At 46.5% G+C, this 26764-nt stretch overlaps 1 protein-coding gene across 1 annotated transcript; it reads left to right on the top strand.

Annotated features, from left to right (window-relative positions):
- Positions 1–342: 342 nt before the first annotated feature.
- Positions 343–24802, top strand: notch1a (notch receptor 1a). Its single transcript, XM_061076977.1, has 34 exons — positions 343–589; positions 1786–1867; positions 9441–9703; positions 9803–10141; positions 11306–11428; positions 11549–11782; positions 12054–12209; positions 12328–12513; positions 12622–12735; positions 13365–13478; positions 13656–13889; positions 13994–14104; positions 15309–15501; positions 15643–15788; positions 15908–16021; positions 16595–16714; positions 16830–16982; positions 17079–17307; positions 17420–17621; positions 17735–17888; positions 18009–18193; positions 18378–18510; positions 18599–18856; positions 18960–19072; positions 19180–19751; positions 19861–20301; positions 20398–20543; positions 20634–20847; positions 20966–21050; positions 21155–21317; positions 21434–21732; positions 21816–21963; positions 22078–22175; positions 22290–24802. The coding sequence occupies exons 1-34, from the start codon at positions 532–534 to the stop codon at positions 23538–23540; spliced, it is 7431 nt and encodes a 2476-aa protein (XP_060932960.1). The 5' UTR covers positions 343–531; the 3' UTR covers positions 23541–24802.
- Positions 24803–26764: the final 1962 nt, after the last annotated feature.

Below are 26764 nucleotides of genomic sequence, written 5' to 3'. Positions count from 1 at the left end.
AAATGTAAAAATAAATATAATATAAAAAAGAAGAAATTGAATACAAGTGCCTTTGTATCTAAATAAGTTGAACAATTGAGTACATGTGTTTATTCTCCACCACTGTTTAATGTTGTTCATTTCAAAAGACTACACTGGTGAACGTTGAGAGGAGAGAGTGTGTCTGTGCCTCTAGCAACGCGTGGAGAGAGAAAGAGGCAGCTTTTATCTGGAGTCTGAAAAGGACAGGGGGAGAGGAGGAGGAGGAGGAGGAGGAGGAGGAACAGAGAGGGGGGGGGAGTGGGAGGAACTTGTAGAGTTGCCTCTAGATTTCATTGAGAACTCGGAAAGCACCCGGTCAACATCTATGAAGTGATTCCTGCGCTTTTCCGTCTCTCTCCTCCTCCTCTCTGTGCCGGATTTAACTTTTTTCCCCCAGACAGAGGACTACTTTTTCTTCACCTCGATCCCACATCTGGAGTGTACCACACCGGTGGATCTATGAGAGCCCTACGCGGGATTCAGCGACATTTGTGAAGTTGAAAAGGAGGAATGTATCGTTTCTTGCTGATACTGACATTTCTGATTCCGGCGATCGTCTTCTCACAAGGTAAACTAAGACTCACAGACACACACAGACACACACAGACACACACAGAGACTCACACACATGCAGGAGGAGGCTGCGCGCAACGGCCGGTTCTCAGGAAGGAAGCTCCACCGCATCTAATCTTTCCTCTGAGAAGTTGGTGCAAAATCCTGTAAACTCGATCAGCACCGGGTTCATTTCTTAGAGCCATTTCATTGTGAGCATAAAATAGGGACTCCAATGAATCCCCTACACTCCATCTTCCATTTGAGTAGATTCATGTTTAATTGGCACACAACAAGTGCAGGAGCCAGACGCTGCGGTGCGCATGGTGCGCTTTGGCTGCGCAACTCTAAAGTGAACTGTTTAGTAAGTTCTGCACAGGTAATCAACTTTATAGGCCTACTTATAATGCACAAATGAATTCTAAACGTGTTATCATGTGGACTTACACCCATACAACTGTCTCTAATTGGCTGTTTTCTTTATTCTAACCACAAACTTTCATTATATTTAACTGGAAAAACAGTGAGTTTTTTAGTTGTAAAAGGAATTCCCTCTCTTTTTAAATTGCTCCGGTTTTAAATAACATGGGGGATAATGGGGGAGTCCGTGCGTGTGTTGGGGGGGGGACGCAGGGGAGGGGGGGTGCACCTTTTGTCTGCAAGTGTGGGAGAGTGTGGTGGGGGGGGGGGGGGGGGGAGGGGCTGTTATTCCCGTCTGCCGGTGGTAAACAATGCCCGAGGAGAGTGTTTTATGGCTCGTGCTGGACTCTGGTTTCTTTTGTTCCGCATCTCGAGCCCCGCAGCTGCTGTGCGTTCACCCCCCCCCCCCCCCCCCCACGCAAGCCACGCACCACGCGCCCGCTCCGGACTCACCGCTGTCCACTGTAAACCCACCCCCCCATCCAGCCACCCAATATTCCCCACGGGCGACTGTGTAACAAATCAATTAAAAGATCAACCAGGACTCACAGGCGTGTGCGAGTGTGCATTAAATATGACATTCCTGTGAATAAAAGTTGTATCCAAAAAAAAAAATCTCACTGATGAATAATTTAAATTGGAATGCTTTTAATCCCACTTAATCCCAAACGGCTTGTTTGGACAATGCACTAATAATATGTGTGATTTCCCATGCGCTATAAATAAATGTCTGTTATTTGACTTCACGTTGGAAGCAAGGATGAGTTTTAATGTTTTTCCTGCATTCAACAGGTCTAAAATGCTCACTACCCACTGAATCATGCCTGAATGGAGGAAGGTGTGAGGCCACCTTGAATGGAAATGGAGAATGCAAGTAAGTAACAAGCAAAACTAAACAGCAGCAACATGCCATGTCCCAGATGTTGCAGTTCAGACCTCAACTGCACTCAGATTTCATGCTGTCTTGCCGCTTTGTAGCATGGCTCATTGAGGTGTTGTGGAACTTTTAGAAGTGCAGTGTAGTGTAATTTTGCTACTTGAAAGGATTTTGCAAAGAAAAGGGGGCCACATAGTCCCCCTCTTCATTGCAGCCTTTGAGCGGGCCCCGTGCCCAGCAACCAGAGGAGGCCCTTGAGTTTCCTCTGGCCCGGTGTGGCTGCTCCTGTAGAACCTCCAGGAGTCACATTGCTCTGTGGGGCTGCACACATTCCCCCGGAAGAAGAAAAAAAGAATTTAAGAAGTGAAAAGAGAGTGCAATTCCAGAGTGCTGGAGAGGTGAGAGAGGGAAGGCTGCAGACACACAAAAAAAAGGCCCACCCCCCCCTACCAGCTCCATCAGTAGGCTTGTTAATGAATGCAAGACCCCTTCGCCGGCAAAGTGAGAGGACGCGTCCCAGTCTTAAATCTTGTTTTTCTGCTCTTTCACGGGCGACAGCTGGGGCTCGCCCGCCGCCTATTGTCCTGCAGTCAGAATAATGCTCTATGACTAATCTGAGTGGGGCTTCCCATCAGGCCCCAGCCGCCCCACAGCACACACATCGAACCACTGCCACAACCCCCACTAACCTTAAACCCCCCCCCCCCCCCTTCTGCTATCTGAATGGATGCACCCCCCTCCTCCGTCTCCACCACACCGGCCTGTGATCTCCATTAGAAAGCCAGATGGCCGAGAAATCTAATTGGATTGGATGTCGAGAGAGTGAGATTAATTGGAATAAAGTGCAGAAATTTGAAGGCAAACAAGTGGGGGCAGACAGAGAGGCAGATTGTGGGACCTTTCTTTTGGCTGGGTTGTCACCAGTTTGAGATACTTAATATGCCGACATATTCCCATTAGCTGCTACATGGACGTCTGTGAGTTGCTAACTGGTTTAGTCTTGGATATTTTGTGCAAGAGGAAAACATATCTGGGATTTCCACCTGTGTTATATTGTCTGTATCTGTAAAAAAGCTCGGGGTGGCCTGCTCTACCCTGGGGCATGTGGTCATGGGGGGGTGGCAATTCACTGGTCTGCTGGGAAAAGGGGGGGGGCTATCTAAGAGCCAATGCTACTAGCCCAGGGCCCCAAACTCACAATATCTAATCTGCACACTCCGCACACACACGCACACACGTGTGCACATTGAAAGTCTCCCTCCACCCTCCTCCTCCACAAAGCTGTTATTGTGGTGCCCATCTCTGCTCGGGCCCAATTAAAAAAAAGGGACAGGATGAGAGCATCACTTCATCCAGCCTCACTCTCTCTCTTCCTCCTCGCTTTCCCTCTCATTAATCATTCATCCCCGCCAAACCGAGCAGCCAGCAGTCACAGGGTGCACGGGGGGGGGGAATTTAGCGTCGCTGCTCCCTGGGTCAGAGTGTAGCGTCCCTATACTGGGGTGAGGGGGGGGGGGGGGCTGATGTTGTGCCTCAATAACTGCCAGATTTCCCTCTGAATGTGTGTTGTGCTGGTGACGTGTGGAACGTCCTCCTGGGGAAACTTATCACTGACACACAGTTTGAGGAGAAGGAGAGGCTGGCACCGTGACAGCCGAGTCAATGTGAGGCTCCAGATTCAGACTGATAGGAGCCGCGCGAGGTTAAGATGTTTATTCCAGTTACACAATGTTCAATGGGAGGTCAAAGGTCGCAATGCAAAACATGCTTTAAACCCAGATATGCAGCTCCTGGAGTTAGCTGCGAGTCATGTTGTGCGTTGTGGTTTTTTTCGCTGCATGTGTTTAAAGCATACGGCGACATAGATTCGAGTGGTAAGATTTTAGGCTTAAATCCCCTTTTAGCACAGTTCCCACGAGTGTGAGAACAGCAAATCAAATCACATGTTGGCATAGAGAACAATGTTAGGCTTGGTATAAACTGTGGTAATCACATGTCTAATGGAAGGGTTTAGTGGGATTATGTCGGGACAAAACTGATATTCAATTGCTTTTTCCTGCAGAAAGGTTGTTTAATGTCCTTCCTGGTGGTAAAAAAAACAAAAAACCTCGTTAATTCGAGTCTCGTCAATCGGGATCATCCCTGAAATTGGATCTGGCTTATGTCTTGGTTATTTAACTGCTGTGTGTCTCTCTCTCTTAGTTTTATTAGGCTCAGCTTTTGTTTCAAAGCTCTCTTGTTAAATGTTGCTACCTACACTGGTGAAAGGGCAATAACAACAGAGGAGGTTGAGTAACATCTTCAGTCTGTCCAACACACTGCATTAGACAACAGTGGGTCATGTTTTCAACTTATATGTTTTCAAGCTGATTATTCCATCAGAATAGTTATAACAGGCACAAACCCTAAATAAAACAAAGCCTCAGGGTATGTGAAGGTAAATCTAATTTTAACCAACAAAAGATTTCCATCCACTTTGTTAAAACAGTTAAATCTGCATAATAAGGTTATTTTCAAAATAATACATTTAAATGTGATTTAAAAGTAACAACTCATTAATTCATAAGGTTTAAGAAAATATTAGTTTGCAATTATTTTTACTTTGCCAAACTTCAATACAAGTTATGGAGCTTTCATGCTCATCCAGTGAATTATTTGAATGTTGTTTTTTTATGTGCAACAACAACCCGTGGTTATGTCACGATAGCTACTTTTTTTCTTTTGTCTTAAGCTAAATAACAAGTCATTTTGTTCATCATTTGTTTGAAGCTATACTTCCTATGACCACCCACCTATGATGTTTTCATACGTTAAAACAAAAGTCAATGAGTCAGATTTCGGTTTGATTTCTTTGACAAAATACAGAATAAATGTTGTATTTTAAACACTCAAAATGAACAAAGATGGAAAAACATATATTAGATCAATCAAACGTGCTTAAAATCATATTCAGTCAACCGGTTAGTTCAAAACAGGAAAAGGATTCAGCCTGTGGAAAACTTTGTCTAGACTCGAAAGTGTGCTTTAGCTTGTGGTGGCGAATCATCGTAATGGGGAAGCACTCGGTCATGATTCTGAGAGGTTATCTGAAGGTCTGGGGCTTCCTGTTTCCCATGGCGCTCCACTTATTTAGTTGTAGGTCGCTTAAAACATGTGAGGGCACAGCACCGTTTGAGTCAAATTTAGTTTCCACTTGTGAGACAGTAATGGGGCCATGGCGAGGTCGAAAGGTCTTTGCCTTTCAACCTTGCCTTTAGCTGGCTGGCTGACTGTCGATGCCGCTTTGCTGATATAGACACTGTTCAGGTCTGAGGTGAGTGATAATTATAAACCCAGAAAACATCGCAACTGTCTCGCTACATATCTCAAATACTGCAAGAAGGCAAACAGAAATAGACGCAAGATAGAAAAACGAGTGAAAGTCTGATGTGGTTGTTTTGATCTCATCTCTATGATCTTGCTGGGAGCTTTCTGATGTTGCATGTTGACGATAAAAGGTCTCACCATTGAAGACAGTATGGAGAGAGACCAGTACCAGTAGCAAGAAGATGTTCCACTCTCCCCTAAGGAATGCTGCTCGTCATTTGTCCTACTATAGGATTACCGGGCAGGTCTCTGTTTAAGCTTAGCTCCATGTGGGTTTAAGCGAATCAGGAGCATACAAGTGCATGGTTGGGTCAAGTGTGCCTGCTGGTGTTCTGCTTTTATTGGGGTTTAAGCTCTGCGGCTGCCACTCCCCAACTTAGGCCCATTCCCAAGATGCCAGGGCCCCTGAGATACAGCTGTGAATAAGGTTGGGGGGGGACACTAAGGAAAAAGGTTCGATCGCATTTTTTTGCTTTTGATGTTCGATCGAAAGAAGCTGAGTTTAACCTTAAGAGAATAATCAATACATAGACTGACATTTAGTGTTGAGGTGGCCTCAGAATAACACATGGAGGCCGGGCAGTGATTGGGCATCCAGGGGTCTGGGGATCCTCAGAGTGGGACGATCAAAGCTGCGCTGTCAGAGCAGAGAGATAAGAGGCTATTTGGCTCTAGTGGGCGCTGAAAGTTCACATGCAGCAGCACAAGCAGACACATGTAGAGAATACAGACTGCTCTGGCAGGTCAGTCAGAGCAGTCTGGCTAAATGGGTTAAATGTTAGTACAGTTACACGTTTCTTAATCTGTGCTAAAATGACATGCCAGAGTGGAAAAGTGATCCTTTGGGACAGTTGGGTACCTCTCATATCCTTAATGCTTTTGGTATTTCTACTAAGACAACCAAGAAAGAGTGAGGATTAAGTCATAATGGTCCCAGTTCAGTTTCCAACCCCGGGCGTTGTGGCTACATGTTACGTATGCACCTGATTCATGGACTCCAGGCTATGAGGTACTTAGGCAGATGTGTTGTCACTGATAATGATCTTAAAGAAAAGTGGAGTGGCAGGCAGGCAGGTGCTTCTCCTTGTTGGACTGCAAGGTGGGACCTTGTGCTTCAAGAGTAATTGAATTGAATGTGCTATCAGTAGGCGGAGGTGTATCACTCTGCACTGTGGAAAAGTTATGGCCCTGGTGGTTGTTAGCTGGTGTTTTGAGCATGGAAGTGGGCGCTGTGTCCTTGTTGGTGTGACTGACCCTCATAAATCTTCCTACTGGGAAAGGAAATGGCTCAATCACTGGAAAAATATATCTTTTTGATGCGTGTTATTTATAGTTTCAAAACCTTGTTTAAAAAATCCAACTCTGTACAGGGACAACTGTAAGAGGGGAAATTATTTTACAGGAAAGCTTTTAAAAAGAATCAAGTCACTTGACCAAAAAATTCAATGTATACCTTATTCTATGTCTAGTGCAGATACTTTTGTTTTCAGTGTTAAGCCCCGACTGCAGTTTTAAAGTCACTGATCCTTGTGCTGGGAGTTCAGAGCCCTCCAGGCACAGCACATTTTTCATTTCCGCGAGCCATGCTTTGCTGTTCTGCTCTCTGTCTTACCAACAGATGTGTACCCCGGGGGGTCAGACTTGGCTAATTATTAGACACATCCGAGGGAACATTAGCTAACTAGCCAAAATGAATGAAAGAGAAAAGGACAGAGACAAATGGCGGCTCAAAGAGAAAAGAGGGGGTGGGGAGAGCGAACAGAGCAGAGGGTTATGTGTAATACTTTCGTAAATAATATGACATGAAGCGACAACCTCACACAATATAAAAGTGAAACTCACACACAGACATGAGTACTGTACACTGGCCTCAGTCATTTACATAACATTTTCCGCAGCGGCGGCATTTCCACCACACACTGGGGCTGGTTTTGTGTCGGCAGGATAAAGTCACCCCCAGAGTGGCAGATGGCAGATCAGGCCCCGTGGGGAGAGAGGAGAGAGAAGGCAAAGAGGCCATCCCACAGTCACAAAAGTGTTTGGGGGGGTCAGAGGTCGGGGAAGCATCTGCTCTGGCCTGAGGGGACATTGCATCGCTGGGAGAGACCTGTTGCCGTGGTGTGTGTGTGTGTGTGTGTGTGGCGTTGTGCAGCATGTGTGGGGTGGATCTTTATCTGTGACGGGAGTGACTTCAGGACAAAGAGTATCTATTACATTTAGTCACACACATACACACAACCACACACACACACACACAGAACGGATTTTTATACCAAAACAGTGATCGTTCAGTGTGTTTTCTTGGTAGCGTAAAGCAGTGAAACTTCAAAGCCTCCCCCGAAGCTTTTACAATCGTCTGCCAATTGCAACTGTCTGGGGTGTGTGTGTGTGTGGGGCACACGGGACTGTTAAAAACTCCCAGATTTGGTCTCACCTAACTAAGTCAACAAAGGGAGTTTTCAGCAGTCCCATGTGACAAAAGGGGAACGCTGTAAAAAGCAAACTGCTGGTGGAGCTGTTAAGAGTCCACGCAGGGGGAGAAACAAGAAAATAGAGCTGTACGAGAAAGTCGAGAGGGGAGAAAGAGTTGCTGCTGGGATGGGAAAAAAAAGGGAAATTAAATGAGGAACAGGTAAGGAAGAGAGGAATCAAAAGTGAACTATGTGGTTTGGCGATGACGGTGCGGGGGGGTTGTTTCAAGGGACAGAAGTTGCAACAGCTGACTTCACATGGGTTCTTTATATCCCCGGAGGAGAGGTTGGCTTGTCGGCACCCCCCCATCTGACAAGGGGACAGAGGGGAGGGAGGGATGGATAAGGGGAGAGAGGAGGAGAAAGGAGGGGGGTGGGGGGAGGAGTCGTGTCCAACAGCTGCCTTCATTAACATGCGCACCTGCTCCCTGTGGGGAGATAGTGGGGAGGCCAACAGATGCCGTCCCTCGCACATAAACACTTCTCATATGCACAACCACACACTCTCACACAAGCCCCAATTCAAACATAAACACCTTTTTTTTTTCTGACTTAAAAATGATCCTGCACGTGACCAGAGGACTTTGCCGCTGCACAAGCTGCATAGAAAGTAATGTCTGAGCAGTGTGCAGGTTGTAAAACACAATAAGTGAGATCCTCATGATTTGTCACATTTTTCCTAATCTATTTTTCATGTTGCAAAAAAACCTATTCTGTCCTCGTCTTTGTCCAGCTTCTGTTTGTGGGTCTTCTCTAGTCATAAGCAGCCAGTATGAGCTACAGTTGCAAACAGAAATATTCAACCCCCCAAAGAGGGGAGTTGAATTAAAGTCACCAGATTTAAAATCTTTGGTGGGATTTAAAGATGACAGTTGCAGCACGGAAGCCATCAAACATCACTGAGCTAGAGGCTTTTTCACGTGAAAAATGGGCAAAGATTCCAATCGAGAGGTGTAAGAAGCTTGTCTGTACTTACCGAAAACGTTTGTTAGAAGTTATAAAAGCTATGAGCATGTGCCACAAAGTACTGAAGCTGGGGGTTGAATAATACTGAACCTGCACATGTGTTTAAAGAGTTACATTTGTCATTTTAACTTCAAAGTTAAGTAAACTTCTGTTGTCAAAATAACAAAAATACGCATCAGTAAATATCTTTTATTGTTTTTTTGTCATTTATTGTCATTATCTGTCATCCACATCACTATAATGTCTATTGAGGTGAGGTGGTTGAATATTTCTGATTGCAACTGTATGTGACTGTAGCAGCTTCTATCCTGTCCTTGGTCTGCATGGGGGGGGAAGCACCCAGGGGCTTAGGGCCTGAATTCATTGCTCAATATAGGACATCCAGAGGCCGGCACAGTCCCCTTGATCTCTACGATCATACAGGATGAGTGTGGACAGCGTGGGGCCGAAAGGTAGATGGGAACGGGCTGTTACGGCTAGACAATTTTGTGGCATCTGTTGTCCCAGCAGAGTGTGTTTTCAGGGTTTTGAGGGAGTCTAATCCAGAGAGACACACTAGAACAACACGCCGTCCCTGTCCTGCAGCAGTGGGACATGCTGGGCGGGAAACTGTCAGTCCCCCTCCTCCTCTACCCCCTCCTCCCATTCCTCTTTTGTTTAGATAATTGTTCCCATGATTAAAAAAAAGATCCCACTTTTCTAACCACAACTGCTTCCTCTCTCTCTCTCTCTCTCTCTCTCTCTCTCTCTCTCTACTCTTCTCCCAGGTGTCCCAGTGACTACGTGGGCAGCCGGTGCCAGTACCCGAGCCCCTGCAGCCCTTCACCCTGCCGCAACGGTGGCGAATGCCGCCCAGTTTCCCATGACAACACATTTGATTTCCGCTGTGTGTGTCGCCTGGGTTTCACCGACCGGCTCTGCCTGACCCCCAACAACCACGCCTGCATGAGCTCCCCGTGTCGCAACGGAGGAACATGTGATCTCATTTCCCTGACGACCTACCGCTGCCGCTGCTCGCCTGGGTGGTCAGGTATGAAGCAAAAACTTTATATGCTCAATGTGCATTTTTGCCTCATCTCTGCATGAACCATCATTATTAATAACATTCTTTTGCTGTGTTGTTCTCAAGGCAAAACATGCCACCTCGCCAACCCGTGTGCCTCCAACCCATGTGCAAACGGCGGCCAGTGCTCGGCCTTCGATTCCACCTACATCTGCACCTGCCCACCCTCTTTCCACGGTCAAACCTGCAAGCAAGATGTCAACGAGTGCGCTCAGAGTCCTTCCCCATGTGTCAACGGGGGCGTGTGTGTGAACGAGGTGGGCTCGTACCACTGCCGATGTCCTCACGAGTACACCAGCAAACACTGCGAGACTCGCTACATGCCATGCAGCCCCTCACCCTGCCACAATGGAGGCACCTGCGTCCAGAAGGGAGACACCAACTATGACTGTAGCTGCCTGCCAGGTATGTCACAGACATACGTCTACTCATAAGCATCCTCACGGCCAATCAGTTCAATCAATTAAAAAGCCGATAGCTGATGCATTTCCACAGCTTTTGCCCTCCACAAGGACTGTTTTACCTGCAGACAATCAAAGCCTGCTCAATGGTGATTGGTCCAACAGAAAGCTTCCGGCCCCATAATCCTCATTCGCCTAAAGCTTCTGCAAATTCAAATGCAGAGTCTGTTCATAAAGATGAACACGTATGTTAGCAGAAAGAGATACTGCTTATCTTGCAATACGGAGTTGGATCTGGTTCTTGTAGCAACAAAAACACAAACACGTTTGTTTTTCTATTACATCAGTTGACCTATAAACCAGTCTGTTGTTGTAGTAAATACTGATTGGGTGGAATGAGCACCCCTTCCGCACTCTCTCTCCCCCCTGCCATCCTCCACCGACAGGATGCAGTCGTACAGACGTTTCCTTCAGATAATCCCCAACAGCCACACGTACAGATGAATGTATAGACAACCACACACTGGCAATGAAGTCAAACACACACAAAAATACACAAGAAAAAACTTTCTTTTAAAGCTCAAAAATGTCAATCTATTTGGTATTTTCATTGTGTTGCAGTGTTGGGAAGTCTTATTTGGTTTTTATTACTGCTTTAGCGTCAGTGGAGCAGCTGAGGAGAAACTTTTTCCCTTAAACCAATCTATTGCTCTGAAAGGCTCAATGCTTTTTCTGTTCTACTGTCTGATTGTGTGTGTATGACCAGCACAGAGCAGGCTGTTTAGATATGCAGATGAATAAGGGATGATGTGCTGTTGTGTGTTAAAGTTTAACCCACGCTGTGTGTCTCTCGTGGGTGTCCGTGCTGGAATGCGTTTAGATAGCGGAGCTGCACGGGCACCTGCAGAGCTGCGGTTTGATCGTTAATCAGACTTTCGTGGCCGTAAAACACTCACTTTGATGTTTGAGGAGGAGACAAGCCGCGCTGTCATCTACAGGGCAATAAAACAATCTGCCACGAGGATAGAGAAGGATAAATGGACCTTATCTCTCACTTAAGTGCAGCGTGATATCGAGAGGAAGAGGGAATCTTGATTGTTAACCATAAGCAAGTGTTGCCAGATCCTTTTCTATGACTCACCACAGCCTCCTCTTCCTCTCTGTTCAGGTTTCACAGGTCAGCACTGTGACATTAACGTCGACGACTGTCCAGGTCACACCTGCCAGAATGGTGGCATGTGTGTAGATGGTGTGAACACCTACAACTGCCAGTGTCCACCACATTACACAGGTAATTTTTTACTTTTTAGAAGAATATCTTTTCCTTTTGAAGTAAAAAGTAAAAAATGTGCACATTCGTTGACTTTCCCTTACACTGTTCTCATGCCCCCTTTTCTTTTCTAAAATACAGGTCAGTACTGCACAGAAAACGTGGATGAGTGCGAGTTGATGCCCAACGCATGCCAGAACGGAGGCACGTGCCATGACACTCACGGCAGCTACCACTGCGTCTGCGTTAACGGGTGGACTGGCGACGACTGCAGTGAGAACATCGACGACTGCGCCAGTGCGGCTTGTTACCACGGCGCCACCTGCCACGACCGCGTTGCCTCCTTCTTCTGCGAGTGTCCTCATGGTCGCACAGGTACGACTCCTCCGGGCAGAGTAGGCCCATCAGAGGTGGATCTAGGGTTTGTCTAAATCAGGGGCCAAATATCTGTACATGCACAATTCCTGATTCAGTGAAATGCACATTTAAGCCATTCTTTGTTTACCGTTAACTATATAGCTTGGAGCAAAGCCACCCCTGGATCTGGCCCTGGTTTACACAGATCCTGATCTCTTTTTATAAAATGTTTAGTGATTTGACGTAATGATACATTTTTGACAAAGATGTGTATTTTTTTGGCCCACAGGTTTGTTGTGCCACCTTGATGACGCCTGCATCAGCAACCCGTGTCAAAAGGGCTCCAACTGTGACACCAACCCAGTCAATGGCAAGGCAATCTGCACCTGCCCCCCCGGTTACACTGGGTCAGCCTGCAACCTGGACATTGATGAGTGCTCTCTCGGTAAGTTTCAGAGCCAGCTGCTTCCTTCCTCTTCTTTAGATCAGAAGTTCAAACCTTCGTAGTTATTGTACGTAAATGACCACATATGGGTGACATCTTGTTTTTTTATACGCTTCAGGTGCCAACCCCTGTGAACATGGCGGCCGCTGCCTCAACACCAAAGGCTCCTTCCAGTGTCGGTGTCTTCAAGGATATGAAGGTCCTCGTTGTGAGATGGACGTTAACGAATGCATGTCTAATCCCTGTCACAACGACGCCACCTGTCTGGACCAGATCGGAGGCTTCCACTGCATCTGTATGCCAGGTAGGAACATCAAAATGTTTGGATCATTTTGGAGCATTATTCAATACTTGGACAATGATTTGGGTGAGAAAAGAAACACATTTTCACTAATAACTGTGTAACTTTCAGGATATGAGGGCGTGTTCTGTCACATGAACACAGACGAGTGTGCCAGCCAACCATGCCTCAACAATGGCAAGTGCGTTGACAAGATCAACTCCTTTCACTGCGAGTGCACTAAAGGTGAGAACATTATCTGGTCCGGAGATATGATAGCGTGAATGGAGTCTTAGAAATAGGTTATTCAATCCTTCAGGTTTCTTTTATCCCCTTTTTAGGGCAGACAATAGGAGCAGGGAAGGGGCTATAAAAGAGTGGATCATTAACGTATATATCTGTCAATGAGTAGAGTGCGCATGGTTCTCAGATAGGATGTAAATGATTTACTATTTTCTAATCGTGCCAAACACACTTCTTTCGGGTGACCAGCGTGGAGCACATCAGATTGCAGACTCATTAGCATATTTGGCGGGCATGAGAGTTTGTTTTGGAGCTTAGCGCCAAAATTGGGGGCAGGGATTGGTTTAGGCCTGGTAAGCTGGAGGCTATTATGCTGTGGTTTGAAAGAGAAATTTCACTGCACAGTAAGAGCTGAGGGACGAGGGGGGGGTCTGGGGGCTGGAAGGAGTGTTGAGGAATGGTTCGTTAGGACCTCCAGTGTCCTCCAGACATACTTCAAATGCAAATTCGTTTTTCTCTTCTTTGTTTATTATAGTTTGCGCAAAGGAAACGAGCTGATAAAAAAAAATGCACCTTTTTAAGCATAATTTAAATATAACTTAAATTCTGTATTTTGTCCGATCCAATTGCAGGTTTTTCAGGTCACCTGTGTCAGGTGGACATTGACGAGTGTGCCAGCACACCCTGCAAAAATGGGGCTAAATGTACAGACGGTCCAAACAAGTACACCTGCGAATGTACTGAAGGTAAACATGCATATGTTTTACTTTAAATCTCACTTTGATATGGATCTCAAGCACGTCACTAGTGGAAGTACTGACTGCATTCATTTCTGTATACTGCTGTTATTGTCTGTGTCACTGACTTTAATGAGGATTACCATTGTCCCTCTTGAACTCTTTTTTCGTATTCTTCTCATCCAGGTTACACAGGGCAGCACTGTGAGGTCGACATCAACGAGTGCTACTCTGACCCCTGCCACTACGGCACCTGTAAGGACGGCCTGGCCTCATTCACTTGCTACTGCCACCCGGGCTACAATGGCCGCCTGTGCGAGACCAACATCAACGAGTGTCTGAGTCAGCCCTGCAAGAATGGCGGCACCTGCCAGGACAGGGAGAACACGTATAACTGTGCCTGCCCCAAAGGCACCGCAGGTGAGACTTTAAGACATCCACGTTTAACTGTGACAAATTCTTAAGCTTATATCTCTACATTCCCCTCACGTGAACTTTGCTCTCTTCTGCTCCCAATTCTAAAGGTTTCAACTGCGAGGTGAACCTGGACGACTGTAAGAAAAAACCCTGCGACTATGGGAGATGCATCGACAAAATCAACGGCTATGAGTGTGCGTGCGAGCCGGGCTACACAGGTGAGCGAGCGCTGGGTGGAGTTTACAGGCTGCGGTGGGATTGTCCCCTGAGCTTTGGGAGGGGTAGGTAGGACAGCTGGCTGGCGGGCCCACTCCTCCGGAACAATGGTGTCGGATTGCCTGTTCGGGATGTGTGTGGGTAATAGAGAGAGGAGCACAGTCCCCAACCAGCTACACATGCAAACACACACACAAAGCACTAACTTTGCCAGCCGCTTGAAAGGGCTGTGATGTTTCAGCCTGTAAAAAGTCTGTAAGGTGATACTTTAAAAGGAGAATCGCTTGGCATTTAATCACATATCGGATGATTATCAACCAAAATCCCATTGATAACTCACATTGAAGTGCTACTGTAAACTTGACTACCTTTTATAAACTAGAATATATAAAACTTATATTACAAAGTCTCATCCCAATCACAACCCTGGACCTCTCTTGTCCTCGTCCCTTTCATGGGGCCAGCAGATCCGGTTCTGACCAGTCATTATGCTAAAAGTGGGGCAGGGAGGAACAAGTGTGTGTGCAGGCTGCTGTGCATCCCTCCTCCTCTTTTCTCCCGTCCATCTTTTTGTGATGACAGGGTGAGTGTGGAGGGCACGGCGGGACTGAGACACAGAGGGACAGAGGACTATTGTAACTGAAGATCAGGCAGTTGGGCTCTCCCTCCCTGATTGATGAGGAACAGAGGAGGAGGAGGGAGCCGGGGAGGGGATCAGAGGGGGGGTTTAATTGTTACTCGGCCGTGTGTGAAATGGGTCTGGCCTTCTGTCCCTGTAAACAGCCCTGGGTGAGGTTACTTCAGTGGGGGGTGGTGCGGTGCATGTGTGAATAGGGTGAGTAGCGACAGCCCACCTCCCCCTCTCCCTGCAACACCACCCCCCCTCCCATCCAGCTCCTTATGCCTATTCAACAGGGCCCCATTCAATCAATGAGGGAGAGGCAAGAGGGCCTCCAGGGGCCGCCAGGCTAGGCACACATTGGAGCTGCCACAGCTTCAGCCTGTTGAATGTGGAGGGAGTCTTTAGTGTTTAGCTCTCTCTATTGTCCGAAAGCCACACAGTGCACCTCAGCTAGCAGCATATAAAGGCTCAAAGAATACCACCACACAAAGTGAGGTGTCCAACAGCGCAGATATTTATCAGTTCACGTCTGTCTAAAGAAATATTTGCTGCACCTCCTAAAGTCCAACGTTCTTGTCTTTCAGGAGCAATGTGTAACATCAACATCGATGATTGTGCCATTAACCCCTGTCACAACGGGGGCACATGTGTGGACGGCATCAGCAGCTTCACCTGCCTGTGCCCAGAGGGCTACAATGACCCCACCTGCTTGTCTCAGGTGGACGAGTGTGGCAGCAACCCCTGCATCCACGGCAGATGTCAGGACCTCATCAATGGGTGAGCACAGATCAAATTGCGAGATGAGTGACCACCCAAAAGTATTACAGGGGACAGGCAAACAAAAAAAACAAACAAAAACACAACATCCTACGTGGAGTTAATAAACACAACTGACTTTCTCCTGCTTTTTTACTACAGCTACAAATGTACCTGCGACTCTGGATGGAGCGGGGCCAACTGTGACATCAACAATAACGAGTGCGAGTCCAACCCGTGCATGAACGGGGGAACTTGCAAGGACATGACCAGCGGATACCACTGCACATGCCGGGCCGGCTTCACTGGTCAGTTATAACCCTGTGTGACCCCTCATCACTACCTTACTTTTGCATTGCTCATGGACACTGAGTGTGTGTCTTTGTTGGCTGATATCTAACCCAAGTGTGATCTCTAATCACTGTAGGACCTAACTGCCAAACTAACATCAACGAGTGTTCCTCCAACCCCTGCCTGAACCAGGGCACCTGCATCGATGATGTTGCTGGATACAAGTGCAACTGTCAGCTGCCCTACACTGGTATGACACATAGCTGCTTTTAAACTCAAAAGATCAGGCTATTACCTGGACTCAGCTGCTGTCCTGGCCTGTCCTATCAGACCCTGTACCATCCCGTCCCACCTTGTCCTGTCCTACCCTATCTTCTGTTGTTTTAGAAAACATCAGCCAGTGGCCACTAATAGGGATGGTCTGTTTTTGGCACCTCTGTGTGGAAAGATCTGCTTGTCTGCTTTGCCGGGATAACAGAGTTTGTGTGTGTTTAGGAATAACATACCACAGTGGCTAATATAAGCTGGAGTACTGGAGCCGGCTCCAAGCCCTATTCCCACTTCCGCCCTGTTCTGTTTCCTGTCTGTGATCACACAATAGCAGGAAACAGGAAGAACAGGAAGGGCCTTCCTGTTTAACAAAGTCGTCATGGAAATGGATAAGGAAATGGGATTCAGAAACGAAATCTTTAACATTGATTTAGAAACAACCTTTTTTTGTGGTTTCTGTATTTGTTTTGTTGAAGTCGTAAAGCAGTAGTAGCAGGTTATCTGTGTAACCAGTGCAACACATATACTGATGTTGTCCTTTGTCCTCATCCAGGTGAGAACTGTGAGATCCTGCTGGCCCCCTGCAGCCCCAGACCCTGTAAGAACGGTGGGGTATGTAAGGAGTCGGACGACTACCAGAGCTTCTCCTGCATTTGCCCTGAAGGATGGCAAGGTATACATCCACCCATTTCTGTTCATCATCTGTTACATGTCCTGCCAGTTCGTCTATCCATCCACTGGACATGGCAAATCTTTTTTCTTAAACTATCTTTTTTCTTTATCTCAAGGTCAAACCTGCGAGGTTGATATCAACGAATGTGTGAAGAGCCCATGCCGCAATGGTGCAGTTTGCCATAACACAATGGGCGGCTACCAGTGCAAGTGCCAGCCGGGCTATTCTGGCCAGAAGTGCGAGACAGACATTGACGACTGCAAACCAAGTATGGAACATATTCACACCTTTGCAACTTCCCATATTGTCTGCAACTTCAAACCAGCCAACAGCAAACTCACATCCTCCTTTTTCTGTGTTTCAGATCCCTGCAGTAACGGTGGTCTGTGCCGCGATGGCATCAACACTTTCACATGTACCTGTCTGCCTGGGTTCCGTGGAGGCAGATGTGAGCAGGACATAAACGAGTGCGAGAGCAACCCCTGTAGAAATAGAGCCAACTGCACGGATTGTGTCAACAGCTACACCTGCACCTGTCCGCCTGGCTTCAGTGGCATCAACTGTGAGATGAACACCAACGACTGCACTGACAGGTACAAGAAAAAGTATTATCTGTACTCATTCAACTGTCAAGCTTGGCTGAATTATCAACATACAGTGAGCAAAGTAATATGTTAACATTTTTATTTTCTCGTGTTCTTGCAGCTCTTGCTTCAATGGTGGCTCATGCCTGGATGGAATCAATGCATTCACCTGCCTGTGTCTCCCTGGATTCACCGGCAGCTACTGCCAGTACGATATCAACGAGTGTGACTCCAAACCGTGCCTCAATGGAGGAACTTGTCTTGACAGTTATGGGACGTACAAGTGCACCTGCCCCAATGGCTACACAGGAGTCAACTGTCAGGTGAGGAAAAGTCTTATTTTGTCTAGTATCTGTGTCCGGCTTTATGTCTGTTTCAAACGTTGCATTCATATATACAGGTCATTAAATATTTTCTCTTTTTGTTTCTGTGTTAGAATCTTGTGCGCTGGTGTGACTCTTCCCCGTGTAAAAATGGAGGTTCTTGCTGGCAGCAAGGAGCCTCTTACACCTGCCAGTGCCAGACTGGATGGACTGGCATCTACTGTGACATCCCTAGCGTGTCCTGCGAGGTAGCAGCCAAACAGCAAGGTACGATAGCCCGCAAAAACTCAATTGCTATCACATGATATAACCAACTTTCCTTTCTTGAACCTGTGAGTCCTGTGGGTGACTTTGTACATTCTGTAACTTCCTCCTTGTGGATTTCAGGTGTGGAGGTTGGTCACCTGTGCAGAAACTCCGGCCAGTGTTTGGATGCTGGAAACACACATTACTGCCGCTGCCAGGCCGGCTACACCGGGAGTTACTGCCAGGAGCAAGTAGACGAATGTTCACCCAATCCTTGCCAGAACGGAGCCACATGCACTGATTATCTGGGAGGCTACAGTTGTGAGGTATTGATGATAAGTTTTATAAAAGCTCATAGAATCTATCCCTCAGGTGTTAGAACCCTAACAAATTAAACAAAAAAGTTTCCCAAAAGTTTCTTAGTTGCTTTTGAATAAAATGTGATTATAAAAATATTTTTTAAGTGACTGATTTACCTGCAATGATTAATCTATATTTTTTCTCTGTCAGTGTCTCCCTGGCTACCATGGTGTAAACTGCTCCAAAGAGATCAATGAATGTCAGTCTCAGCCCTGCCAGAATGGAGGCACCTGCATCGACCTCATCAACACATACAAGTGCTCCTGTCCCAGAGGAACACAAGGTAAACTGAACACCTACATATAACATGACACATGCACACATACAGGGGGTAGAGATTTCCCCTAACCCACTGCTTCCATCTCCCATAGGTGTCCACTGTGAGATTAATTTGGATGACTGCAACCCCTCCACTGACCCACTGACCAACGAGCCCAAGTGCTTCAACAATGGCAAGTGTGTGGACCGCATTGGAGGCTACCAGTGCGTGTGCCCGGCGGGTTACGTGGGCGAGCGCTGTGAAGGCGACGTGAACGAGTGTCTGTCCGACCCCTGTGACCCCAGAGGGTCGTACAACTGCGTTCAGCTCACCAACAGCTACCGCTGCGAATGCCGTACTGGATATACAGGTACAGATGTGCACCCAATAGCACATAACATGAATGCAACATGCCTGTCTGCAGCGTCTAAACTTTCACGACTGTGTTTAACCGTTGAACCTCTGTTCTCCAGGTCAGCGTTGTGATAAAGTGTTCGACGGCTGCAAAGGAAGACCCTGCAGAAATGGAGGGACATGTGCTGTTGCCAGTAACACACCTCATGGTTTCATCTGCAAATGTCCACCTGTGAGTGCATCTATGAGATCTACTGAGACCATCACATCCTACTAAATACTTTTTTAACCTCAAGTATCATACAATATCATAACCTCCTTGCAATTCTCTCTCTTTAGGGCTTCACTGGCTCTTCTTGTGAGTATGATTCCCGCTCCTGTGGGAGTCTGAACTGCAGGAACGGAGGTACTTGTGTGTCAGGCCACCTGGTCCCACGCTGCTTGTGTCCACCATCCTTCACTGGCCCGGAGTGCCAGACCCCCACCGATAGCCTCTGCATCTCCAACCCCTGCTACAACGGCGGAACGTGCCAGATCACCGCAGAAGCCCCATTCTTTCAGTGCAGTTGCCCCAGCAACTTCAACGGCCTGCTGTGCCACATCCTGGATTACTCCTTCATCGGAGGTTTCGGTCGGGACATCACCCCACCTCCGGAAGTGGAGGTGAGCTGTGAGATTCCTCAGTGTGACGAGTGGGCAGGCAACCACATCTGCGATTCCCTCTGCAACAACCATGCTTGTGGTTGGGATGGAGGAGACTGCTCGCTGAATTTCGATGACCCGTGGCAAAACTGCTCGGCTGCACTGCAGTGCTGGCGATACTTCAACGACGGGAAGTGTGATGGTCAGTGCAACAGCCCCGGCTGCCTTTATGATGGCTTTGACTGCCAAGGACAGGAAGGCACATGCAAGTAAGTATGGAAAACATATGAAAATATCTGTATATATTGGTGATTTGCCATAGATTTGGGCTTTTGCAAACATTTCAGTATACTTAACTGGTCTTTCTCTGTTTTTCAGCCCACTGTATGACCAGTACTGTAAAGACCACTATGCTGACGGTCACTGCGACCAGGGCTGCAACAACGGAGAATGTGAATGGGACGGTCTGGACTGTGCTAACAACATGCCGGAGAAGCTGGCTGACGGACACTTGGTTCTGGTGGTTCACATTCCACCAGAACAACTTAAGAATCGCTCCTCGACCTTCCTCCGAGAGATCAGCAGCGTCCTCCACACCAACGTGGTGTTCCGTCGCGATGCCAAAGGGGAACCCATGATCTTCCCTTACTATGGCAACGAACAGGACCTGGTTAAACATAACGTGCTGAAGCGCTCTGCAGACGGCTGGCCCGAGTGGGCTTCAATGCCCGCCAACGTTTTGGGTCAGGTGAAGGAGCGTGTGTCTGCCATCGTCAGCCCACGGAAACGCAGAGAGCTGGATCCTTTGCAAGTCAAAGGGTGCGTACCACAAGAACTGAGGGATAAAATGATCTGAATTGGCATTGCAGAAAAATCGTATGAATGTTAACATATTATTTTTATTTCTGCTTGTAGGTCTGTGGTGTACCTGGAGATCGACAACCGTCAGTGTTACCAGCAGTCTTCAGAATGTTTCCAGAGCGCCACAGATGTAGCTGCGTTTCTCGGAGCTCTGGCCTCCAGCGGGAATCTCAATGTTCCCTATATTGAAGCTGTCACAAGTATGTTAGTTAAAATCAATATATAAGGTTAAAAGTGGTCACAAAATTGAAACCTAAAGTAACCCTCTGTGACTTTCACTATCTCTTCAGGTGTGAGACCAACGCCACCTTCTTCAGAGCTCTACCCCATGTACGTGGTCTTCCTGGGCTTGGCTGCTCTGGGTTTCATCTGCTTGGGTGTTCTGGTCTCTCGTAAGCGGCGGCGAGAGCACGGCCAGCTCTGGTTTCCAGAGGGATTCAAAGTGTCCGAGCCGAGCAAAAAGAAACGCAGAGAGCCGCTGGGAGAGGATTCTGTTGGACTGAAGTAAGTCAACTTTGAAAGTGAAATTTAAATTCTACCTTTTACTGACAGCAGCAGACGTTATCGCGTGCTTTTTGTATTTAATGTCATGTATGGGATCTAATCTGCCTCCTTTCAACAGGCCTATGAAAAACCCGGACATCAATCTCATGGATGACAATCAAAGTGAATGGGGTGATGAGGATCCAGAATGCAGGCGCTTCAGGGTAAGATTAGCCATTTCCTCATCTTACAAAATTCTCCATTCACAACCATTTTCGTTTTTGCCGCCTACCGATGCTAACGTTGTGATGATTTGTTTGTCTTTCAGTTTGAGGAGCAGGCGATGTTGGATTTGAGCGACCGTACTGACCACAGGAAATGGACGCAGCAGCACATGGATGCTGCTGACCTACGTATTCCATCCATCGCCCCCACACCTCCTCAGGGAGAGATAGAGAACGACTGCATGGATGTGAATGTTAGAGGACCAGGTGTGTACATTTACATTACTGGATGTCAGACTTTCTAAATCAATTAAACTATTATCTTGTGTAAATCATGAAAAGTGATTGGGAACTCATTACAATCCTCGCCCTTCCTCCTTCAGATGGCTTCACTCCCCTGATGATCGCCTCCTGCAGCGGTGGAGGACTGGAGATTGGAAACATCGAAGAGGAAGAAGACCCCTCGGCAGAAATCATCACTGACTTTATTTACCAGGGAGCCAACCTCCACAACCAGACCGACCGCACGGGTGAGACCGCCCTCCACCTGGCTGCTCGGTATGCTCGCTCTGATGCCGCCAAACGCCTCCTGGAGTCCAGCGCCGACGCCAACGTTCAAGACAACATGGGCCGCACTCCACTTCACGCCGCTGTGGCTGCAGATGCACAGGGAGTGTTCCAGGTAACCTCATCTCTCCAGGTTTTGATTTGAGTTTGTCCTGCAGCTTGGAAAGCACTGAACTTAACAAATCTTTTCTCATGCAGATTTTGATCCGAAACCGTGCCACCGATCTCGATGCCCGAATGCATGACGGAACAACGCCACTGATTCTTTCTGCCCGATTGGCGGTTGAGGGCATGGTGGAAGAACTTATCAACTGCCACGCCGATGCCAATGCCACAGACGACTCAGGTAGATAACGTTTTATCAACATGGAGATTCACAGGATCCATAGTCCTTTAAGATCCTTCAGTGTTCTCAGGTCTTGTGTGATATTAACTCTCTTTGTTTCCTCTCTCTCTGCAGGTAAATCTGCTCTTCACTGGGCCGCGGCTGTAAACAATGTCGAGGCAGCTTTGGTGCTGCTGAAAAATGGTGCCAACAAAGACATGCAAGACAACAAGGTATGTGAAATGACATGTAATTACTCCCTTACATGCACAGTAGTATATCTTGTGTATTGTGTATACCTTGTATATTGCCAGTTATTGACCTGTCTTTGTTTCTTTGTCCTTTAGGAGGAGACACCGCTCTTCCTCGCAGCCCGTGAAGGCAGCTTCGAGACCGCCAAGGTCCTTCTGGAGCACTTTGCCAACCGCGAGATCACCGACCATCTGGACCAGCTGCCCAGAGACATCGCCCAGGAGCGCATGCACCACGACATTGTCCGCCTCCTGGACGAGTACAATGTGGTGAGGAGTCCAGGGCTTCACAGCGGCCACATGAACACCTCCAGCCTCTCTCCGCCTCTCTGCTCACCCAATGACTACCTTAGCAACCTGAAGCCCAACCTCTCTGCTAAGAAGGTTCGCAAAATTAGCTCCGGGGGAAAAGGAGGGAAGGACGGGGGCAAAGATAATAGGATGAAAAAGAAGAAGTCTCTAGATGGGAAGAATAATTTGCTGGACACGTCAGCTGTCCTCTCGCCGGTTGATTCCCTTGAGTCTCCACATGGCTACCTATCTGATGTGGCCTCTCCTCCCATGACGTCACCCTTCCAGCAGTCCCCCCCTATGTCTCTAAATCACCTACAAGGCAATGGAGACTCTCATATGGGCCAGATGAGCATGGGTAAGGATATGGTCTGTATGTCTTTTGACCTAAACCCACCGCGTCTCTCTCACATGCCTGTGTCCAGTCCCAATAGTCAGGGCACGGCTTCCATAGGTGGAGGCAGAGGAGGCCAGTGTGACTGGGTCTCCAGGATGCACCCTGGTATAGGCCAGCAGGGAGGCTTCACGCAAGCGGCGCCCTTATCCCACAACATGCTGGGTCCCCTGCATGGCGTCAGCACCGCCACTCTTTCTCAGATCATGGGCTACCAGAATATGCAGACCAGCCACCTCAGTTCATCCGCGCACATGATGCAGCAGGCTCACTCGCGGCAGCTCCAGCACCAGAACTCCAACTCCACCACAGTCGGGCAGTCCCTTAACCAGACCTTCCCCAGCATCGAGCTGACCAGCTCCGACATGCAGCAGAACCGCTCCATGCAGATCCACACTGTGATGCCGCAGGAGACGCAGATCCTCGGCACCCAGTTTCTCACCCCTCCCTCCCAGCACAGCTACTCTGGCCCCATGGACAACACACCTAACCACCAGCTACAGGTCCCTGACCACCCGTTCCTCACTCCCTCCCCCGGCTCCCCTGACCAGTGGTCCAGCTCGTCCCCACATTCCAACATGTCCGATTGGTCAGAGGGCATCTGCAGCCCGCCCACGAGTATCCACTCACAGATTAATCTGATCCCTGACCAGTTTAAGTAGAGACTTGTTGAATTGACTCTTAAGTTCAGAGAGAAATATATAAAAACAAAGAAAGAGAGTGACAAACCTATCCAAGACTGAAGACGCTCCTTTTTCACTATCAGTTTTTATACTAACGATAAGAACCGTTTTAGTAATTTTGTATTTATTTATGTGCTTTTTTTGACCTGAAATTTAAAGAAGATGCTTTTATATTTATGCTTTTTATTTTCTTTTTTGTTTTGTTATGTATGAGGAAGATTAGAAACGAAGGAGTGTATATCAGAAATAAGTGACTCCTAGATGTGTACACTGGCTATTTATTTGTCTCTTGTGTTGCTCTATTCACTGGATTTATTTTAATCTTGTGTTGCATTGGTCTTCAAAAATGTTATGTTTTGGGATTTGCATTGCATTAAGTTTGTACAGACTTTTTTTTCAATTTTTATAGATTATTTTATAATATTTCAGTATTAATTAATTATATTTTAACCTCTTTTGTCTTTTTAAGTGACACAGGTTTTTGTTACTGAACTACATTTATAAGTCTTATCACTGAGTAAGTTGATGATCAAATATATATAAGAGTCACCTCTCATGTTACTTATTACACTGTCCACTCATGTTAAGAGAGCGGGAGAGATTCGTAGGAGATTTGGGACCTGAAAGCACAGAACAAACTTCTCTTATCAGACGAGAGATGCTTTTCAACACAAATGGAAAATGCATCTGAATCAACCTGAGCCTGCTTTTTTTTTGGAATAAAGGTCTGGGCTGGTGCTGAGTATTTAATTTGTGATCATTTATGATGGAAGGACTGTTTATCTTTATATCATGTTGCCTCTCAAATCAATGGTTGTGGTTAACATGTTTAACCTGTCAAGTGTTAAATTTGCAGACCTGCTGTAGGAAGTTGAAATGTTACATTTGCCACAGTTTCAAATAGTGCCAGTGTGATTTTGTTTTTCCTCAGAAAAGCAATGTATTTGTGAGATTTCTTGTAAAAAAACAGAAGATGTCTTCAAGGTGGAGAACGATGTTTGTGAAAGAACCGGGGACCTTTGTGTGTCTAATGGCATAGCCTGCATTTCGTGAAGGAGTGTTGTCTAAAGTGTCAAAATGTCATGTTTTATAAACTAATCCAGAGATAAAGATGTTTTTAAAGAGAAGATGTAATTCAAAGATAATGTTCATGCAAAGTTGTAGTTTGCAAAGTATTTCCTGATTCAAAATGTTTTGTAAAAATTGTCTTGATTCAATAAAAGCTAATGTCAAGCTTCAAATTTCCTATTTTCTGAACATCATTTCTTTTTCTGAAATATTCTATGGTTGACAAGTAGATTAAATGCAACAGCCATCACAGTAGAAAGAAGGGAAACTACCCCATCACAGCAGGAGATGGTGTATGTCGCCCTCTAGTGGTAGCACACTGGTAGTACCATGGTGAAAATGAGACTGCTGTTGCTGAACACTATAACTTACATAAATAAATATTCTTATCATTGATAATACATTTTCTTATTGATTGATCAGCATTACTCCAATTATGCAGGATTGCACTTTACTTGAGTACTTTGACCTTGATCAGTCCAACTTTTTCTCCTATAAGTATACCCTTTTACATGCATATTATATACATACAGACCATACATATATCATCCTATAAAATGCAGTATGATGTAGTATTTTATTAATAATATTGTTGTTAAAAATAGAAACATGCCTTATCATTAAAATGCTACTATCTTGCTTATGCTCTCTTGCTAAATATGATTTCGTATAGAAGACCTATTTGACTATTTTTACAGTAGTAGATTTATATCTACTTATATCTACCTCAACAAAACAGTCTTACAACCACGAAAGCTGCGAGTAGTGCAGAATTTAGGTAATCTAACACTTTTTATACTTTTGCACAAGATTTTATAGACAGAATATATGATCATATACATTATTCTAGGAGCAAGTTTGTAGCATGATGGACTGTTGCCAAATACAAGAGCATTTATAGTTTCCATAGCTCTTCTTCTGAAATTAGTTTTCAAAGAATGTCATTGCGCTTTCCATTGATTCCTATGTATGTCTTCTCTGTGCTTTAGTCCCGAGTTGTATTTACATATGACGTTTTTTAAATTAATTTGCTGCCGATATTGACCAGGTACAGGAAGTTTTTCACGACAATGGGATGTTACTGGTCAAATAAAGGAGAAATATAAATATACAAATAAATAAACTTATATATGAAAACTCTTTCTGAACAAAAGTTTCATTGTGGGACATGCAGTATCTGGCCAGTGTCTTTGGAACCAGATCATAGACTGACCCAGTATGTCTTGGCCTCTGCTTCTTTAAATCTTTTCTGATGTTGAAACAGAACAACGCAACATTAAATCGCTGGACTTTTCCTCCAGGTCGGTGTAGATGATCATCATCATACGCAGTGGATGAATCATAAAAAAAATATAATTTAAACACTGAATAATATATGGAGACATGATGAAGACAGTGGTGTCGGTGTCAGGACTTCCTCCGCAGCGCCCTCGGCAGGTGAACAGGTGCACTACACGGATAACCCCGGTCCCCATAGAGACAGGCTCCCACACACAGCGCTGCCCGTCAGAGCCGCTGCTCCTCGGCCTCTGTCAGCGGCAGCCCCGGTGCCCCTCCACCCGGACATGGTTCACACCCTCGACAGCGGACTTCCCTCGAGGTTGCCAGTGAGATTGTACCATATTCTGTAATTACTGTTGGATTAGCTCGCATCAAGCCGCGGGTTTATCCTGCGAGGCCGGAGATTTGCGCCTCGGGGGCGGGGAGGAGTCCTCCGTTATTCCACCTCCGTTATTCCGCCGCGCAGGGCCGGTATGTCGGTGTGTTAACATCGCAGTCACCTCGAGGCAGGACTCCATGAGCTGGTAGAGGTGAGTCTTTGTCTAATATCAACTGTGTGTGTGTGTCAGAGAGCTAACACACACACACACACACACGGTTCATCTCCGACCATCCACTGGTCACCCTCCACTGGAGCAGGCGAGGAAATAACCACCACCAGCATCAGCTAGCAAAGATGGGTGTTATTGTTAGCATTAATTAGCTAGCTCTCCTAGACAGCATCTGCTTGTTCAATGCATTAACAGCCTAGCAGCTAATAACTGCACCAGGGTGTGATTCAAAAGGGCACATGCATAGATGTATGGCAGTAACATATGAGTAGTGACAGTGGAGACACCTGCAGCACCAGCAGG

Source organism: Limanda limanda, chromosome 1, assembly GCF_963576545.1.
Source record: "Limanda limanda chromosome 1, fLimLim1.1, whole genome shotgun sequence".
NCBI lineage: Eukaryota > Metazoa > Chordata > Actinopteri > Pleuronectiformes > Pleuronectidae > Limanda > Limanda limanda.
Note: the sequence above shows the minus strand (reverse complement) of the source record. Positions and strands in the feature narration are given on the sequence as shown.

Coding starts and splice junctions, on each gene's coding strand:
- notch1a (XM_061076977.1), top strand. CDS start 532: ATGTATCGTTTCTTGCTGATACTGACATTTCTGATTCCGGCGATCGTC. Junction 17,308..17,419: donor ACCAACGACTGCACTGACAG/GTACAAGAAAAA, acceptor GTGTTCTTGCAG/CTCTTGCTTCAATGGTGGCT. Junction 21,733..21,815: donor ATGCACAGGGAGTGTTCCAG/GTAACCTCATCT, acceptor TTTCTCATGCAG/ATTTTGATCCGAAACCGTGC.